The sequence below is a fragment of the Amphiura filiformis genome, chromosome 9 (assembly GCF_039555335.1).
Source record: "Amphiura filiformis chromosome 9, Afil_fr2py, whole genome shotgun sequence".
Taxonomy (NCBI): Eukaryota; Metazoa; Echinodermata; class Ophiuroidea; order Amphilepidida; family Amphiuridae; genus Amphiura; species Amphiura filiformis.
Genome location: NC_092636.1, coordinates 56,338,112 through 56,358,703, shown reverse-complemented (window position 1 = coordinate 56,358,703; position 20,592 = coordinate 56,338,112). Strand labels below are relative to the sequence as shown.

General features: G+C 44.2%; 1 protein-coding gene across 1 annotated transcript; it reads right to left on the bottom strand.

Annotated features, from left to right (window-relative positions):
* Window positions 1-1,936: 1,936 nt before the first annotated feature.
* Window positions 1,937-20,538, bottom strand: LOC140161208 (uncharacterized). The gene is made up of 3 exons (XM_072184659.1): window positions 20,337-20,538; window positions 4,996-5,136; window positions 1,937-4,054 (listed from the first exon to the last, which is right to left on the bottom strand). The coding sequence occupies exons 1-3, from the start codon at window positions 20,449-20,451 to the stop codon at window positions 4,002-4,004; spliced, it is 309 nt and encodes a 102-aa protein (XP_072040760.1). The 5' UTR covers window positions 20,452-20,538; the 3' UTR covers window positions 1,937-4,001.
* Window positions 20,539-20,592: the final 54 nt, after the last annotated feature.

The window sequence follows — 20,592 nt, the reverse complement described above, 5'->3', positions numbered from 1 at the left end:
ACACTCAATGTGTGGGAGATTAAGGCCATGTCTTCCATCCATAAGGGGTGTATGGATTTTAATTGGAAAAGCCCATATGCGGCGATACCATGCTACATCTGAAAACCTTTGTAAGGCTCTAGCAACAAAAAAAGAAAAAAACCTGTTCTATGGGTGTGCAGTCTACTGAAGTTGGGTAGGTTGGTTGGTCATGGTATGTTTTTGACCTATAAAAGGGGAAATGTTACCGTTTCTTATTTCTCATTCTCCGCTGTAATTTGCCAAATCTTTTCATAAGCAGATTACAGTGCAGTGGGCCCATTCCATGTCAACTCCAGGGATGTGCACCGCAGCACCTCTTCAATTTTTTTCTTTTTCTGTGTGGTGGTAGATATTGATGAGAAAGTAAAATCCCGAAAATTTGAGCTTCATACTCCATTTCGTTTTCCCGTGGCATCAATTTGAAATTCAGGGGGGTCAAAACGCGAAAGACGATGTTTGGAGGTCCAAAAAATGTACAATTGGGGTTTTGCATGGGTAATATCTCAGCTAAAAGTATTCTAATAGGCTCAATATTTGATAAGAGTAATGTCCTACCAAAGGGCTCGGACTGGCAAAAAAATGGACAGTAAAATTATTTTTACTTTTGGAGTTCTGACCCCCCAAAGTTGGTCCTGGATGGACGAAGTTGCATTTTGAGGGCCCTATATCTTTGAAAGTAAAGGAGTTACAAGTTTTCTGATGCCAGATTTGAATTCTACACAAATAAGTACCCCAGATTACATACTTTTCAAAGTTGTAAATGGTTCCTTTATACATTTATGGACCTCCAAACGTTGTCTTTTCGCATTGCGACACATTTTTTACGCTGACCCCTAAATTTCAAATTGATGCCACGGGAAAACGAAATGGAGTATGAAGCTCAAATTTTCGAATTTTACTCTCTCATCAATATCTACCACCACACAGAAAAAGAAAAAAATTGAAGAGGTGCTGCGGTGCACATCCCTGGAGTTGACATGGAATGGGCCAGTGGATGTGTAAAAGTCACCTTTGATCACTTAAAATTTAGAAGCCAATTTTCACTCTTAAGGGATCTGGAATGAGCGTTTTGACAGTATTTTTTGTGAGACATGAGAGCACATCAGACATCGAATTGCATTCTGAATACGAAGAATGTCTTTCTGATATCAAATAATTTTTGTTTTTTGAAATTCACGATATGATACAGATTTTATGACCAATTATAAAAAATTGATATTTTTCACATTTTTGATATATAACAGTCCTCTAAGTAAATTTTATAAATCTAATGATATATTCTTTAAGTGTATGTAGCTAGGAGGAAAAGCCGACAATCAATTGAAAATTTTGACCTTTCATATTGAAGATATGGATTTTTTTCACAAAAAGACCTAATTTTTTTTGGTGTTTTGGGAAAAAAATCCATATCTTCAATACGAAAGGTCACAATTTTCAATTGATCGTCGGCTTTTCATCCCACCTACATACACTTTAAGTATAAATCATCAGATTTATAAAGTTTACTTCGAGTACTGTTAAATATAAAAAATATAAATTTTTAATCATTTGTCATAAAATGTGTATTACATTGCGAATTTCAAAAAATCAAAATTATTTGATATCAGAAGGACGTTCTTCGTATTCAGAATGCAATTCGATGTCTGATGTGCTCTAATGTCCCAACAATAAATACTGTCCAAACGTTCATACCCCATCCCTTAAGATAGCAACATTTTCCATAATTTCTGATGTATTTGTTAAATGGGGAAGCTAAATTCCACAATTTCCCTCCATATGCTGAAATTTAGCGGAGATAAGCATGTACAGGCCTTAAGAAACCAAATATTTCAAGTGGGTAACTTTTCCAACGTTTATATTTGACATTTTCCCTCACCATACAACAAATAAGACAAGCTAGAAGTCATTGAAAATGTGTATTTTGTTATTTTCTTTTTTAATAAACAACTTCAATAGATTCAAGGGATGGAAGTTTAGTATTGTAGGCTTTTAAGGTAGCACACCAAGACTTAAATGTCATCTAAGTAAAGCTTTTTCAAAGTCACTACAATATATACCCAATAACTGAATGGACATGCTTTTAATGATAGCCTTAAATTGCAGTGTAATTATACATATTACATTAGGCTATTACAGTTGAAATCAGTACATCCCCTATGGATGATGTGACCTTACTCTCCCACATAGGGGGTGTAGATTTCAAATGAAGTCACCCATTCAGGTAACCCTATTTGAAATTCACATTCCCTGTGTGGGAGATTAAGGTCATCTTCCATAGGGGGTGAATGGATTTCAACTGGAATAGTTTATTCAAACCAAGTGCTTGAAATATGCCAATATCTTCAATATTCACAGGCCCAAATTCAAATGGCCAAATTTAATGTTCAGCTTGGTAATGACATATATGAGGACATTTTACATCAGGTTTTGGGATTTTTAAAACGATCAAATTGTCTTCTATTTTTGTTTGTATCTGACTCTAAGTCTGCAACAATAACTTGGATTGGAATAGGTCACAAAATGGTTATCAATTTGTGTAATTTTTAAAGCCAGTTTACAAATTGTCATTGAATGAACATACAATAACTTGTATTTAAAACTTCAACCCTCTTACTGTAGAACAGTGTCACTCACCACAAACAGAACTAACAAGATCTCATAACACAGGTCTTTTCATTGATTCGAGATAAAGATGAGCAAAAGTCTATATTTAAGCAGGTTTAGGGAACTAGCAGAATGCTATTTTCCATGGTTCTAAATCATCCATGTTCCTTGAATATTTTCTTTATGATGTGTTTAGATCCTGGGTTTAGATTAGAATGTTAGCTATACTTTGTTCAACCAATATAGGTGAAAATTACTAAGTTTTCTATATGATTACTGCACATGTAAGTCCCAACTTATGTGTGTGTACATGTAAATTCACAAAAGCAAATGCTTTTATGCTGATCATACATTACGCAAAGCGAATTTGGCATTCTGCATATTCTGTATCAACCCAAGATGTTATGAGTTATTTCAAGTTGAACAAAGTATAAATAACTTCTGGTTGAGATATCATCAGTCTAAATTTGTATTATGAGATTAGACCCAAAGAGTACCAACTCAAAATTTTGCTGTGTGTAATTCTATGGTAAATCAGTCATCCGCTCATAGAGGGCAAATAGAGTACCTCCAGGGTTAATTAGATTAAACCCAAAATAGAACGATAATTGGTGTCTTTAAGCTCTCCGTTCGGAAGGTTTACATATGTTGCGCTTTGTGCAGTTGTGGCACAATGCGTTACACACAAAACGCAAGCAACCACGCATTTAGAATCAAAGTTTGGTGCGTGCATAGTGAAAAAATTCAGAGGTACACTATTTTGCCCTCCATGAGTGACACACAAACATGGTAAAGTTGGTACTCTTTGGTTCTACCTTATTGATTGTAAGAAACTCCATGACACTCTCACTACAATCAAGACAAATATACTATCACAGCAGATGTAATGTTCAACAAGTCACCAACCTGGTGTCCATTCTAGGTATGGTTTCATCAATGTCAGGATTTAACCCAATATGTGTCTCTCTTTTCCTGATTATTAACATATACTGCAAAACACTTCAATTTTGGTAGCATTTTACTTGCTCACAGTTTGCAAAGTTGTGTATCTTACACAGCACTTGCAATGTTATTTCTGCTCAATGGATTTTCTGAATGATTCTTTCAGCAAAATGTAGAGTGCTTGTTACGTATTTTGCAATAAGTAACTTAATCAAAAACAAATGTTTTGCAGTATTTTATCACTATGCCCATCCATGCAATATACTAGATATAATCCAAACCTAAATTGTCATTTTATGTACATTAAAATCTCATTTTGCTGATCACACATGCAATATATTGCAAGACAAATGATCCATGCAGATAAGTGTCCAGTTATCCAGGTTGGGTCACAAGATTTTGTGTTTAGCTTGTCACTAGTATGTTTGCTGTAACTACCTACAGGGTCTCCACCGCATAAATTGTTCACCCATCAGCGTAACAGGAGCTGAAAAAAGAAGAAAAACAATAAGTTAACATTATACCTTAGAAAAGGGTTCCCACAGACTTTCAATATTATTTAAAATGTTAAATTAAAACTTTTTCCATATAATGATAACTTCAAAATGACCAAATTGCAAATCCAGACTAACAGATACAACAGTCTTGGAATAAGCCTATATAATTAAGCTGCTCTTGCCGCCAACAAGGGATTTTGCCGGAAAGGGATTTTTTCTGTTTTTCTCTCTTTATACTCATTTCAATGAATGTTGCATTACCACTTTCGCTTTTATAAAATTCTGTGACATGACCTTTGTCATCCCTCTAGAGTTTCCACAACCAAAATCTAAGTTCATGACTGCTACCATTTTCTTAAAAGTAAATGACTTTACATCTGATGTGAAGCTTTGATATAACCACTTTCATTAACACATAGGCTTCAATGTGAATTTCCCATTTCTTCCATAATTGAACTGAAATTGACGCAAGGGTACATATAGAACTATTACATGTTAGTATGCAGTGCTCAAAACAATTGATCTTGATTACTAGCCCTGGCTAGTTTGAACAGAATCTATGATAAGTATCCCTTATTATGTGTACTTTTTACCATTAACAAATGTGTTTTACAGGGGCTATTTTGTGAAAGTTAGGGGGAATTCTCTACCCCCATTTTGTGTTCAAGAAACTAAGACAAAGTTTTTGTTGATTTGAAAACTCAATCATGTTTTAACTTTATATGCAATAAAATGTTTTCATATTGTTGGACCTGGTAACAGGTTTTCTACGGAAGACATGTCATTAATCTTCCACACAGGGAGTGGTAACCCCATTTTAAATCTACACCCTCTATGTGTGAGATTAAGGTCATGTCTTCCATAGGGGTAAGGTATATGGATTTCAGCTAGAATAGCTCATTGCGATCACCCACAAGGATGATGTACTTACGTTTTTGAAAATCTTCTGGATGTCTTTGCATGTATTCTTCAAGGATGTAATCTCTTTTCCTGGTTTCTCTGTCTCCCCACTCACCATATTTAGTTCCTGCATATCCAGCAATCAAGGCAGTGGTTATATGTTTGTAAATACCTACAAATTAAACAATACATGTACACAAAATCAGAATTATTCAACTGTCTCAAAATGTTATCATGTTGTGTCAGAGTCAATATTTTAATATTGATTAACAACACTTTCCATATTTTGCCAATCCCACTCTGTCTTGGATGGCAGTCAAGGTGAATTGCAAAACTGCCATGAGGATAATCATTTGAAATATTTATGATGTACCGTATTCGTTCCAATAAGCGCCCGTGCCCTAATAAGCGCCCACCCAGGAAATTTCCAATACCATCAATGTTGAAGTGACAAATAGACGTCGATATACGGTGAAATAGCTGGAGGACTACAAGTCCTGTGTAAACTTGCAATTAGTGGTGTTATCGATAGAGATTTTGTGTATCGCCATGTCGGAAGAAAATACTTTCGACAATCGACATGTATCGACAGTCAACAACCTGACAGCGTGGGAAATATCTCCAATTAAGCTTACCTAATATTCATCAAAACAAATGCTCTAGAACGTGTGTGTGGCATTACTGCTCTACCCCACGTGATCTGCACAATAGTGAACACTATGTCATGATATTCCAAAGCTGTAATTGGTTGAGGTGCCCATTTCACTGACATGATATTTACATACATGTGCTTGTCCTAGTGCATTATTCTTTATTGGTCATTTTTTTCTCATCACTGCTATGTGAGACTTTTGTACGAGTATCATTGGATGAATAAGAATCATGTCACCGACATCATCAGTCACTGTCAAATTGTCTTCATGAATAATTCAAAAGACATCCAAAATATATAACCACACACCATGGGAGCTAGACACATTGGCACCATCACATGGCGCCATGTGTCTAGAGCCCAAGAGGATGAGTATAGCTAATTTAGAATTTATTTTGGGTATTAAAATAAAGTAAGAATATCAACCAAGAGAGAGGGCGAGCGAGAGGGGGGTGGGAACGGGATAGTAAAGTGAGAGCGAGGGGATAGGGAGCGAGGGGTAGGGGAGAGTAAAGTGAGGGGGTTTGGTGGACAGTAAAGTGATAGCAGGGGCTAGGGGGACAGTAAAGAGAGAGCGAGGAGATTGAGATTCGGAAGCTGGCATGGGAGGAAGAGGTGGAGAGAAGGGTGAGACCCAGGGTGAGACAGGGGAACTGGTTAAGAGAGGGGTTGAAAAGAATTACGACCAAATGGAAAAAGAGAGGGTGGGGTGCTAAGAAGGCGGGGAGAGAGAGAGGATTCAAAGAATGTGAGACGAGAGGTGAGAAAATGGAGTGTGGGGGGGGGGGGAAAGTATATATGGTAAATATTTAGCATTTAACCTCATATGTTATTTGATAATGATATGAAACAAATCTTACTTTTCTATAAAACAACTTGTTTTTTTTTTTTTTAATACTAAACAAGATCAGACTCAGAGCTGAAACTGTGATGTATACTTTTACCTTTCATCTGTCTGGGTTCTTTTTTAAAAAGCATACTATTGGAATAAATTAAATTTCTATTCACATATGGTCAGGTCACTGGATACCACGTGAGTGACTTCAAGACACACAGAGGGCACAAATTTGATTGGTTGGGGTGGATCACTAGCGATGATCTCAGCAACAACAAAAATTGATACCACTAGGGAATACATGTACAAGAGTGGAGAATATCAAGCAAGTTACTTTAGGCCACGCCTTCCTCTGTCAATTGTGTTGATTATTAGGGTTGGTGTTTGTCACTGACGGTGACCAAGCATCCCTGGTTGGATAAAAGTCTTCTACCCAAGTCACTGACAGTCATTGACATCGGCAGTCGGTACCACAAAAGAATGGCAATCATGTACCGGTACCACTGACAATGATGTGTGCATTTCTATTCAATGTCTAGCGTAACAAAATTAGAGAGAGTATTACAAATTTTGTTTACGTTTAAACGGTTAGTGATTTTTCTAAACGGATAGTGCATTCAGTGGCTAGTGATGTGAGACGGTGCATCGTTTGTGTATCGATACTACCATTGAGTGTTCCAACATGTCGGAAGTCTTTGAATTTTCCGACTATCGATACTTTCGACAGTCGATAACAGGCCTACTTGCAATACATTTTCTACATCAGAAAAGCTACTAGAATGTCTCAGGACTCTTTTAAAACATACGTAAATTTGTCTCTATTCAACACCCCTTACAAAAAAATTAGGTAAACTAGGTAAAAAATAAGCGCCCACCCAAAATGACTTTGTTAAGCGCCCTGGGCACTTATTGGAATGAATACGGTAATTGTAGTACCGGTATTTTATTTTGTAAAAATCTAATACTAGATTAGGCATGTGTGTCGCACGCTTGGGACCCGGCATTACGAGACATTCCTCACGCAACGCACAATGAAGACATGAGGCCTCAAAGAAAGCAACTTTTCAACCTACGTTTTCAACCAGGTTGTTCCACCGCTCATTTTTCGCTGAAAATTTAATACAAGCTCAGGGTAATTAATGTTTATCATTTCAGAAAAGCATACGAGCGGCATTTCCTCAAACCTGTAGATATAACCATTTTAGTGTTCTTGACATGCATCTTTTCTCATTTTTTAATTTTAGGCTAATGAAACTCGATTGTTAGTTTCCTATTGACCGCCCGCATCACTTTTTCAATTTGACCAAAACTTTCATTATTTTCATAAAAAAGTCAATTATCTGAACATTGAAATGGAAATAATCAAAATTGAAACTCTCAAAATGTCTGACATCCCCTGCCGATCATAATCAGCACTTTTTCTTAGCTGTAGGGGTAGAGGATGTAGTAAATAATGGAAATTTAAGGATTACCTCCTCATGTTTCTAGTGATTACAAAAATTGCTAATTTCTTTACATTTTTATGAAAACAAATTCAAATCTTTTCTCAATCTGTTGCAAAATGTCTGTAAAGATGATCTAAAAATTCTAAGCATTAATACCTGTTTTGAGATGGTCTTTCATCAACAATATATAATTTGGTACTGGTGGGGTACCTAAATTTGGAGAAAGCTGTTCATAAAATCATTGATTTTGTTGACATAATGGATAATGAAAAGAGACCGAATAATGAATAATGAAATAGCGACCTCGTCCTTTTTTTTAAACATCCAATCGGAAACTAATAATCGAGTTCCATTGGCCTTAGGCTACTTCGTGCACCAAAATTATAAATTTTTTCCGCAATAATACAACTTTTACACGTTATTGTTTGCCAAGTTATACCCATGTTTCAAATCTTAACTATGGGCTCAATACGAGAATGAAGGGAGAAATGACTCGTGCATTTAATTTTTTTAATGTTTTCTGAAAAACCGTATTTGCCGGCTGATTTTCAACATTGCATTACGTAACACCAGATGTCACACTGGTAAAAATTACCGGAAGTGAGCTAAGTTGCCGTCGTACTGTTTAAACCTGGTTTTAAAAACTTAGTTTTAACCGCTTTGTGGACAAAACAGGTTTTGACGTCCAACCCTGCACATTTGGCCACCAAAGGTAACTAGTCAAAGCTTAAACGCTGATATGCAACATTCTGTGTGCTGTTATTTTCCTCCACAACTAAAAGATACAGTAATTTTTGACTAAAAACTACCAATTCCTTATCGTTTTTAAAAGTTTTTCCATTATCACTAATTGAAATCGTTTGCTTGAGCTCAGTCCACTGTGTTTGGACGAACATCGCGTACGGTACATCATTCGCGTTTTGTGTAAATAGCTCGCGAGCCTAGGCAGTAGGCACACATATCCTACCTATTCGCGAGCATCCTAGCATGGGTTGTTTACGACCGGAAAGCCTATCGACCATTCACGCAAACATGGCATTTGTTATACAAATGTATAGCGTGTATTACGGTACCATATTTAATGCATGAACATTTAGTAATTGCTGGTATTTGCTGCACAAACCTGGCAAACAATGTTTACTGTTTAGATCATCTCGATGGTTTTAAAATAGATAGACCTTTTAAAGGGGCATTTCGTGATCCACAGCCTCATCCCCCCACTTTTTTCAAAAAAAGTTGAGATTTTTATATCACTGGAAACCTCTGGCTACATAATGTATACATGTACAAAATATTTCTTGCAGATTAATTCGTTTTGCAAAGATATCGTGAAATAGTCCCAAACAAAAATGTTTGGTAGACTCATAACCGGTCGCGATCTTACCTTTCCGATGTTGATTAAGATACTTCTTGCATCGATCCCGAGATCTTGCGAAAAACCAATAGTCATTTTGTCCCACATAAATGAATAAATAACAAAAACCCCCCGATCCCCCGAGTGGACTCACCCATTCGGTGACGTCACCCACGATAATCATCCCTTATCCGACTTGGGCAGCCCCTACTCGGCCAAACTTGTAGGGGCGGCCGGGTCGAGATAATCAACATCGGAAAGGTAAGATCGCACGGTTATGAGTCTACCAAACATTTTTGTTTGGGACTAGACTCAGTACACCGTCGATCTTACCGTTCCGATGTTGATTAAGATACTTCTTGCATCAACATCTGAAAGATCGATCTAGCAAGTAACCGACGGATGGAGGAACAAGATTGGCCAGCATCTGATAAGGATCGGGAGAGTGGGTAGCATGGTAATCGCGAGGTCAAACTATTTCCCCCCCTCACGGCCGGAAACAGAAAGACTACGTGAACAGACAAAAACCCTGAACTGAAAGTGCAGTGGTTAAGAATAGAAACACTGGTTCTTACCATGTTGGAATTCTGATTGTCCGCAAAACACCTGATACCCAACCACCATGTTATCTCCCCAGAACAGCCCTGGTGAACTTATCGCCTGGTCGTTGGTTTACGTTTTTTTGTAGTAAACCGTGGAAAAGGACGACGGGTTCTTCCAGGACACAGCCTGACAAATCTCTTCAATGGGGCCCCCCCTATGGTAGGCCCACGAAGATGAGATAGATCTGGTTGAGTGGGCCTTGGGGCGCGCGTCTTTTGCCGCCCCCGAGTCCACCAACACCTGGACCAGCCACCGTGCCAGAGTCTGTTTAGCGGCTGGACCGTGCGGTTCTGCGTGGGTGATAAATAAGCGGTCATGAGCCCCTCTTAAGGTTTGTGTTCGCCAAGGTAGTGCTGTAGCGCCCTCACGGGCACCACAACCTGTCTTCGGCTATTGACGAACCCTGCCCAATACTGGGTAGGAAGAGGGGCGAGTGTCGGAATGTACTTCGCTCATTTTTGCAAGGAAATCCGGGCGAAGAAACAGCGTCGCTCCGTTGTTAGTAAAAACGGAGGCTGACTTCGAGACTGCGTGCAACTCTGAGCAGCGCCGTCCCGAAGCCAACGCCAGGAGAAAGGCCGCCTTAAGAGTGACGTATTTAAGGGTCGCTTTTGACAGGGGCTCAAAGGGGGGACCCCTAATATACTCCAAGACTGTGTTGAGGTCCCATGGAGGGACCACCTTCCTTTCGGCGGGCGCTCGTTGAACATACCGTCGAGAAGAAGACTTAGGGACCCATCTGAATTGATAGTCGACCCGTCTTCAAATCCCGATGAATCGAGAGAATGGCTGACTTGTAGTTGGCTATCGTTGCCTGCTGAAGTCCTGACCTGAACTTTTCTGTCAGAAAATCTGCCACGAGAGGCACAGGGGCTCTAGTGGGAGATGTATTTCTCTCATCGCACCATGCGTAGTAGGGAGCCAAACGCTGACTATACGTGCGGAGGGTAGACTCGTCTACCCCGGCGATGAAGAAGCAGCTTCTGATGAAAAGCCTCCCTCCGCCGCACGTTCCTGATAAGGGCCATGCAGCTAACTGCAGGTGCTCTAGTGGTAGACTTGGTACCTCTCCTCCGGGCATCCGGAGTAGATTTGGTAACTCGGGGAGTACTGGCGGCTGAGCCGCTAGTAGATCCACCATCGGTCGAAACCACAGGTGTTTCGGCCAGAACGGTGCTATCAGAATGACGTTGCAATCCTCCCTCCCGATCTTGGTCACTACCCTTGCGAGCAGTGAGATCGGGGAAAGCGTAAGCAGTCATTCCTCCCAGTCTCACGGACAGAGCGTCCACGGCGAATGCCTGTGGGTCTCGCGACCCTTGAGCAATACACCGGCAGCTGATGATTTCGATGAGATGCGAACAAATCTATCGAGGGTGGTACATCACCTCGAAGATCGTCTGGGCGACCTGCGGAGCAAGGGACCATTCTGTAGGTCCCGACACCTTTCCTCGTGACAGATCGTCCGCGAGGATGTTGGTGACTCCGCTATGTGCATCGCTCTCAACGTAATCTGCCTGGCCTTGCACCACCCTATCAGGCGTGAAAAGCGTGCAGGCATAACCGTGGTGACCTGGTGCCCCTTGTCTGTTGAGGTAGGCCACCACGGTTGTGTTGTCTGTTTGGACAACGATATGAGATCCCACGATCACCTTCTCGAAATGCTGGAGAGTTCTCTCCACTGCCCAAAGTTCGAGAAGGTTGATATGAACTCCGTCTCCGTGGCCGACCATAGGCCGAGACTGAGTCCCGTGGATGTGGCCCCCAGCCCAGCTTTGACGCGTCGGTCGTCACTACGTGGCGCACCGCTGGTGCAGGAAACCTGACACCTTGAGTCAAATTGGGCTGATGGGTCCACCACCAGAGTTCCTCTCGCGCGATCTCCGACATCGGAACCGCGAGGGATATTGAGTGACGACTGGGCCTGTAAAAGGCTAGAAGGTGTAGTTGTATAGGCCTCATGTGAAAGCGGCAGTGCAGGTGCAGTGCGAGGTCTACCATACTGGCCATAAGGCCCAAAACCTTCATCCATGCCACAGCGGGTGCCCCCGCTGCCTCGGCCAAGAGTCGGGCACACCTCGCCATGTTCGTCACCCTCTCGGGTGAGGGCACCGCGATCCCCTCCTTGAGGTTGATCTGGGCCCCTAAGAATAGTGGTGTCTCGCGTCGGGACCAAATTGGATTTCTTGGCGTTGATCAGAAATCCCAGGTCCCGCACCGTCACGGACTACTAACTCCACGAGACACTGTGTCTCCAGCGGGTGCGTCCGTAAATGAACCAATCGTCCAGGTAGCAACACATGTTGACTCCCCTGCGCTTCAGGTGCGCTGCCACCGCCCTGACCAGGAGTGTAAACACTCTGGGGGAGGTGGACAAGCCGAAATGGCAGGCATCGAAACCGGTAAGTTTGACCCTGTACCTTGAAGCGTAGAAACCTCTGATCTTGAGGTGCGATCGGAACATGCAGATATCGTCCGAGAGATCTAGCGATGCCGCCCACATACCCTTGATGGGGCAGGCTAGCACCGGCGAGAGTCTCCATTCTGAACCTCTTGGGCCTGATGAACTCGTTCAACGGCTTGAGGTTCAGAATGGGCCTCAGTCGCCGGTCTTCTTTGGAGCCAGAAAAACGTGCTCCAAAACCCCTTGGTGAAAGGGGGTGGACCGGGACAATCGCTTGCTTCGTGAGAAGCTGAGTGACCTCTGACAGTAGTGCCCGGCGCTGGGGGCCGTCTGGCGGCACTACCGTGGACCTCTGAATCGTGCAGGCGCACGAGGGTGGCTGGTAAATTCCAGCCTGTAACCCCCACTGACCACTGACAATACCCAGGCGCCCGGTGAGATGGCATGCCATCTCTGGGCGTGTCTGCACAGCGGCCGCCCACAGGGGAATCCCTGTGGGAAGTCCAAACCTGCCGGCATGGACTGTCGACCGCCCGTGCCCTCAGGACCGATCTGGTTTGCCACCCTTAGAAGAACGGCTCTTCTTAGGGGGCTTGCCATCTGATCCAGCACTACTCTTGCGCTTCCCAGTTTTCTTGGGAGGTGCTGGAGTAGCCTCGGGCTCGGTGTAGTCTGTGGTCTGCGCGTCCTGCTGAAGCGGAGCTGGCGCTGAAGAACGCTTAGAAGACTTTTTCTTCTTGTGCTTCTTCTTAAGCCTTACTGCCCTTCCCTTGGTCAGGGCAGCCTCCGACTTCTTCAGAGTGCTCTCATTGGTGGCCTTCTTTGCCCGGTCCTCAACCGTAGCGCAAAAGGCCTGTCCAAAGAGTAGCCCCTGTCCCACCGAGCCTGACTTCTTCATTGCATCAGCAAAGTCGGAGCCGTAAGTTGACTGGAGGGACAGACAGGCATTCTCCGGCGGCGAGATGACATCCTATGGGCTAGGCCCATAGAACTCTCGTTGAGGTTAGCTGTTAGCACCGCTAACAGATTAACCTCATGGAAGAGTTCGGCGTTGCCCGTGGTCGTTCGCTACCTTCCTACCGAGGTGCTCGGCAAGCGTGGTAGCGGCGCTAGAGACTCTGATAAGCGGCGTGCTCGCTTATCGATGAGCTTTAGCTCCTCCTCCCACTGGGGGAGAACGACCCGTGCGCCTTGGCCGCTAGCGGCAGGCGCTTGGCAACGTCTGGCTCCATGTCAGGGACCCTGAGGTAGGTTTCGTAGTCCTCCTGCGAAACACGCGGTGGAAGCGTGCAAGCACGCGGCGTCGAAGCTCCAGCGAGCCTGACAGCCCTACGAACCCTACCCTTGAGGTCCGCCGGGAATGCAAGTGCGGGCGACCCTTGTGTGGACCCGCGAGCTGGGCATCCTACTGAAAAGATGCCCTGGTCCTCCTGAACGGACTCCTCCTGAGAGAAAGCCAGGCCCAAACCTTGGGCCACACGGCTCATCACCTCAGCGGTGTCCGCAGGCAGACCATTGCTAGCGAGTTCCTCACGGGGCAGCGGGGGAAGGATACCTGAAGCTACCTGCACAGGCTCATCAGACTGTGAGTCGCTACTGGTTTCATCTTCCGACTCCTTTCCCTCGCCTTCAGACTCTGACTCACTCTCTGATGAGGAAGAGATCTGACGACGGGCATCTGAAGGTGGACAGGGAGGTGTAAGCCACCGTGTGGCTAGCCAACTGAACACCAGCAGAAGAGGAGTACTCCCGCCAGACCCGAGATGCTAGCCATAGCACCCGGGATCCGCAAGCGCTCTCGCTGCTGTCGCCCTAGCCATAGCAGCGTCGCGGCCTACCCTGAGCTGTATCAGGGTTAGCCACTCGCCGCCCAGCCTGGGTAACAGCTGGTGGTACTGTTTGCCCATCGCTAGGCGGCACTTGCCACGGTGCTAGACCGTGGAAGAAACCACCCTGCGGCGGATACCACGGGGTATACCCTGTCGGTAGCTGACCCTGAAAGGATCCGCCACCAGGAAACCCCATGGAGCGGCAGTACCAGTACCGCCTCCCCCCCCCCTGTTGCCACAGAGACTGTGGTAACCAGGACGAGCACTGCGGTACCTGCGTGGTTGTAGCGTAGGTGCCCGGGAGGGCGCCCGGCTGCGTACCACTGTACCCATGCCTCACAGCGTTCCCGCTAGAGGATCAAGCCGTGTGTATGGGTACCCGCTATACTGGCTGTCCCTTGGCTAAAAGGAGCTTGCCTAGTATCACGGGTAGCTGAGCGTGTATACCCCCGATCAGTCACCTCGCTACCTGAATAGGTAGTATCAATCAATGGAGCCATGCTCCGCTGAATAGATAGTGATCGATCATAAGAGGGTAATCGACCCATTGACTGTAATGGATCACCCACGCTCTGCTGGCTCTCGAGGACATAAGTGGGTTGTTGATCAGCCAGGCTGTTCAAACTACCTACCCTAACCTCTTGAGCCTCGCCCAAGGTCGCTGTGTGTGGCGGACCACTCACGGCAGCTATGGGCGCGTGCATAGTGGCTACCACTGAAGTCGAGCCGTGCTCGTCTCGGTAGCTGCCACTGTTTGCCCTTGGGTCGCTGTCCCGTGAGAGACTGCGAGCCCAACCCCGGTATAGCCGCTAGCCAGTCCCGGAGGACAGCGGCAGCCATTCCAAGGCCCAGGGCATCACTTTCGGCGGTCCCGCCATGGAACGCTGCCGTGTGACAACCCCAGTTGGTTCTGCTAAGACTACACCCGGCGTTAGCCCGGTATCGTCTCTGCTAAACCCATGCACGTTTTCATTACGACCCTTGCGGGAACGAAAGGCGTGCTGCGTGCGTGGATCAACCCAGGCAAGCCGGGGTTCCACTGGCACGCTGCGTGCTACAGACCGGCGAGGCAAGCCGGAGGTCCGTTCGCACGCTGTATGCTAGGATTCAACCCAGGCAAGCCCGGGTACCCTTGGCATACTGTCCGTCGCCGGCTACTTCAGCGGTGCTAGACCCGCTGTTCGCCAGCAATAGAGCGGGTGTCCACCTGCAAGAAACTTCGCTAGAGATCTCACTGGTAGACTGGTACTTTCGCCTGTTAGGGCAAGTACCGCCCTGCTGCCTGCTACTAGCTTAGACGTTAAGTCAGTGCTTTCGCTGGCTGCTAGGCCTTGGGGCTCGCTAGCAGTCCCGGAGGGTCCGCCTGCTTGCCGGGACCGGAGCCCCAGAGGTTACCTTAGCGTGGCCCTTGCCGTCGCGCTAGTACCTACCATATCAATCTTACCTGTAGGCTTCTGTTTCTTAGTCTTACGTCTTCTGTCTGTGTCGAAGACCCAAGCGAGCGCTACTTTCTAAATCCTCGAAGTGGATGTCCGATAAGCCTATGCAAAAGGAAGCACACTTATTTGATTTAGAGCCATCCCTGTGGGTGTAGCAGAGTGGATCGGGTCCCACTCTGCCACAAGGGAAGGGCATGATTGACAAGGCCTGGACATTGTAGTAATCGGGAGCGTATAGCACTACCCCCGAACACAAGCTCAAGCCCAATAAACAGACCCACACGCACAGTGGCTGGCGCTGATGTAGTGGTATGATATAAAAATATATATACAAAGGGATGAAAAAGTGAAAACCTTTTGGGGGAGATTTGTCAGGCTGTTCCCTTCGGAAACCCCCCGAACTCTTAGCAGTAACTCGTCATCAGACGCGTACTGAAAGATATAACGATAGAGCACACCATAAACATAGCGATAATCACTCACCATACATGTATACACAGTACTGTACAAACATCTATTGTAACTTACTAGTCTGCTATAGTTGTTTTACGTGAGAACAAAAATAAAATGGCGTCCTAAGGGGCCATTTTGAAAATGTGTTCCGTGTCTGAACGGAAACACTCATACAAGCTAAGTTTTTGGATCGTTTTTGTCACTTTTCTAGCGAAAAATGTCGTCAAAACTATCTCCCTAGCGTACTATACTGGTTGGTTTTTACCTCAGGTGTAACAAACAAACTGTATATCTCGTCCTTTGGTTCGTAATGATACTTAGCGTTGGTAAAGAAAAATCCACACGTCTATCTCATCTAGAAACCAAGGAGGATAAGGATGATTATCGTGTGACGTCACCGAATGGGTGAGTCCACTCGGGGATCGGGGGTTTTGTTATTTATTCATTTATGTGGGACAAAATGACTATTGGTTTTTCCGCATCTCGGGATCGATGCAAGAAGTATCTTAATCAACATCGGAAGCGGTAAGATCGACCGGTGTACTGAGTCTTTGAATTTCGTTCTGGTGCACCAGAACGAAATTACAACGCATTGTCTATGGAGCAGTGTAATACACATAATCATGCATAACTCGCAAACGCAAAATCGGAATCAACTGAAATTTTGGGAATAGGCTTTTTTCGTGGATATGTACTGAAAATGTCATAAAAAGAGGATGCTAGGATCACGAAATACTCCTTTAACAGGGCTGTCAACTCTCAGTCATTGGCCGTGAGTCTCACACATTGGGTCACTTTCTCACGCCACGCCAAGGTATAGTATAATCTCACGCCTAGGTAGTAAATCTCACGCAAAAAGCTGGAAAATGAGTAAAATCTCACGCATCGTCATAAATAATTTGTTGCTCCTACCCCCCGCTTTCCATATCTCGGCGCCGTGGCTGGGCTAGGAAAAGTGCATAATTTTCCGGGAACATAGTTTAGATTTTCCCCATTTCCCACTATTCTGTATGTATTTCTTTATTTAGAACTCAAACATTTCCCTCCAAATCACAAATGTTACGCCCAAGTTTTTGATTGTAGCTGAAGGTGTTATTACACCATTTACCAATGCAAATTGTAGTGTTGAGAAGGTGATGCATGTTATTTGGGGATGCAGCTATGCCTATGAAAAATATTGCAGCTATTGAACGATCCAGTACAAAAAATGATAGCATTTCAATGCTTGATCGAACCAATACAAATGTGTGTCAGGTCACTAATTAACATGATAAAACCCACTTGATAAAACCCACATGATGCAACCTCTCTAGGGTGCATAAACCTTCAAATAACACCGTAAAAATCCCCAAATAAAAAAGGGACCGGCAACCCCGGGTCCTGCGATTACCCATAGCGCCTAGCGGCGCACCTACTTCCTCTCTCGCCCACATGAATCTGTCATGCGAAGCAAATTCAGGGAGGAGGTGGCTTGAATAATATATTAGGTAGTATAACCCGCCCTTGGTAATATAGAAAACAAAAAGTTTTATCATATTACTGGCGGGCTTATACTACCTAATATATTATTCAATAAAACTGCAACAGTCTGGCACCGTGAAACTAGGTGGCGGTGAATTTCTTGACCGCACTGCTAGACTAATTGACAGCGGAGATAATATTTTCCTAAATCAATATAACAGATATAAGGAACTGGGACCAACTCACGGTCCTTATCGTCTCCTGAAATAGATAGCAAATAAATGGTTAGAAAAGAATGACACGTGTTCTTTCCTACCCATCTCTTAGTGATTGTGTGCATTGGCCTTCAGTACCGCCGTGGCGAAACTAGTCTGCGCACAAGGTCCTGTATCCCTCAAATATCTCGTAATGAAGGATGATTCTGACTTCCAGGACACGGTATTTACTATCTCTCATATATTGGCGCCATGGTTGAAGGCCCATGACGCCGATAGGCTTATTGACCTTGATGAGTGAGCAGGGGGTGGGACCTCCCCTCTCACTGCCTTCGCTTTCCTAATAACATCAATGTGCCCTCCAGCCAAAGTCGCTTTGGCTGTTGGCTTAATGTTTGTCTGTGCTGTGACAAATCATTGCTGAATTGGTTTTCCCCTAATGATGCGCACTAGGCTAGTGTGATCAATGTACCCTCTGAGTATCTGAACTGGACAGTTCAAACGATCTTTACAATGTATAGAGTGAGGGTTCAGAGGAGGGAGAACATGGGAGAAGCTGAAAAATTAGATCTCTCATTTTCACCAGGAAGCCTGGGCAAAATAACAAGGTCACCCCACGATCACTAAAACGATGTCCTTACCTATCGCTAGTGTGTGAAGTTCAAAACAGTGCCTGCCCGAAGCCAGAGCAATAAGAAAGACCGTTTTCAGAGTTAGGTCCCGTAGAGATGCTGCCTGAGCTGGTTCAGCGGAGGACCTCTCAGAAATTCCAGGACAGTATGAAGATCAGAGGACGGCATGATCTTCCTAGCTGGTGGTCTCTTAATAAACATACCTTCAATAAGATGATGAAGGTTTTTATTGTTACCAGCTGAAGATCCATCAGGAGAGCCTGGATGGACTGCCTGAATGGCAGATCTGTAGCCCTTGACAGTAGTAACTTGCAGACCATTATTAAATCTAGCTTGTAGAAAATCTGCGATTACACCAATAGGGGCTTTATTTGGAGTAACTTTCCTTCTTTTACACCATTTGTAGAAGGGTCGTAGACGTGCAGAGTATACTCTGTATGTTGATTTTCTTCTACCTCCTTAGAAAAGCCTTCCTCCTGGAAACGTTCCACGACAGCGGCCATGCAGTCAGATGTGTGACCCAGGTCGTGGAATTGGACTTTCAGTCCTGGTATCCAAAGAAGATCAGGAATCAGAGGAAGGATCAGTGGTTGATCCACTATCAGCGACATTAGACTGTGGAACCAGTGTTGGCGAGGCCAGAATGGTGCAATCAACAGGACAAGACAGTCCTCCCTTCTCAAAGTCATCAGACGGATTCGAACCCCTGATTTCACTGATCTATAGATTACAAGGCGGCGACTTAATCGCTGAGCTACGAAGAAGTCTCTCTATTTTCTGGAGGACTCTTGAAATCAGAGATATCGGGGGAAATGCGTAAGCCGCCATTCCCGCGCCATTCCCTGATCGAAAGAGCGTCTATCACTAGGGTTCTTTCGTCCTGCATTCTGGAGCAGTACATTAGTAGTTTGTGATTCCTTGTCAACATAAAGAGAACTACTGATGGTTGGAATATTTCCCTGAACAAGGTTGAGCTATCTGGGGAGATAGCGACCATTTGGTCGGATTCAGTGACACACTCTGAGTCAGCTTGTCTGCTAGGGTGTTCAGTATCCCGGTAATGTGTACTGCGAATAGAGTTATATTCCGTTGAATGCTCCCACGTAGTAACTCTCTTGTGCGGAGGCAAAGGGTAGGAGATTTTGTCCCCCCTTGCCGATTGATGTATGCCACAACTGTGGAATTGTCTGTTTTAATCAGTATAGACTTCCCTTGCACTTCTGCTTCGAAGCTCTGAAGTTTATATAGCTATGCCTATGAAAAAATATTGCAGCTATTGAACGATCCAGTACAAAAAATGATAGCATTTCAATGCTTGATCGAACCAATACAAATGTGTGTCAGGTCACTAATTAACATGATAAAACCCACTTGAGAACACACAATCGCCGGTCATTTCTAAAGATGCATTTACATTTTGTATACTCAATCGCTTTTGCAGAAATCTGAATAGCACGCATGATCAGTGTACTAAATCGTCGTCGTATTTGCCTGCTGAGCATGCGCATGATTCGCTGTTTTTCAAAAGCGACACGTAGGCCTATATTGACACCCTCTGTCGGTCAACGTTCACTAGAATTGCACACATAACTTGTGCATTTAACGACAATGATTCAGTCTGATGATTGATGAGTAACCCATGGGTATAAAATTTACACAATGGCTAATTAGTCATAGCTCTAGGCACAAAAGACCGTGTTCATGTACCGTTACTCAGCCAAACATGGCAGAGTAGGTCCCAGATATTCGGTACATGTCTCTATCTCCTCAACGTTATACCTTTTCAACAAGGAAAGAGATACGAAAAGCGAACGTCTAGACCTGGAACCAGGTTCCAAGACCAAGTTCCCTATTATTTCCAGGCATGGTACTTGGGAGTAGAAGAAGCCTGGCCGTGGCTCAAATAATCATGGTACAAAATGAACATTGGAGTCGGCAAATCCCGGTACGCCTCTGCCTCACGCCAAGCAATTCCAAAAGTTGACAGCCCTGCTTTTAAGCTTACTTACAAAAAATTAGTTACGACGACGGGAAGGAAAATTTTTCTTACCTTGATAGAATAAATGCCTGCGAATTCCGTTCCAAACTATCACCCCACCTATACCTGTCACTGCAAAAATATAGGTAAATTTATTTGTTAAATTTTTGCGCTTTTGTTCACTCATATTGGGTTGGTTTTCAGGGGCGAAATGCGTCTGAAAATGAGCAGAATTATAAGCTTTCTGCCATGAAAATGAACCTAAAACGAAAGGTCAAAGGTCAAGTTCCGCTAATTGGCTACAGGCTGATATTAGCGTGGATGCAAA

Coding starts and splice junctions, on each gene's coding strand:
- LOC140161208 (XM_072184659.1), bottom strand. CDS start 20,451: ATGAGTGAACAAAAGCGCAAAAATTTAACAAATAAATTTACCTATATT. Junction 5,137..20,336: donor CAGGCATTTATTCTATCAAG/GTAAGAAAAATT, acceptor TTTAATTTGTAG/GTATTTACAAACATATAACC. Junction 4,055..4,995: donor TCCAGAAGATTTTCAAAAAC/GTAAGTACATCA, acceptor TTCTTTTTTCAG/CTCCTGTTACGCTGATGGGT.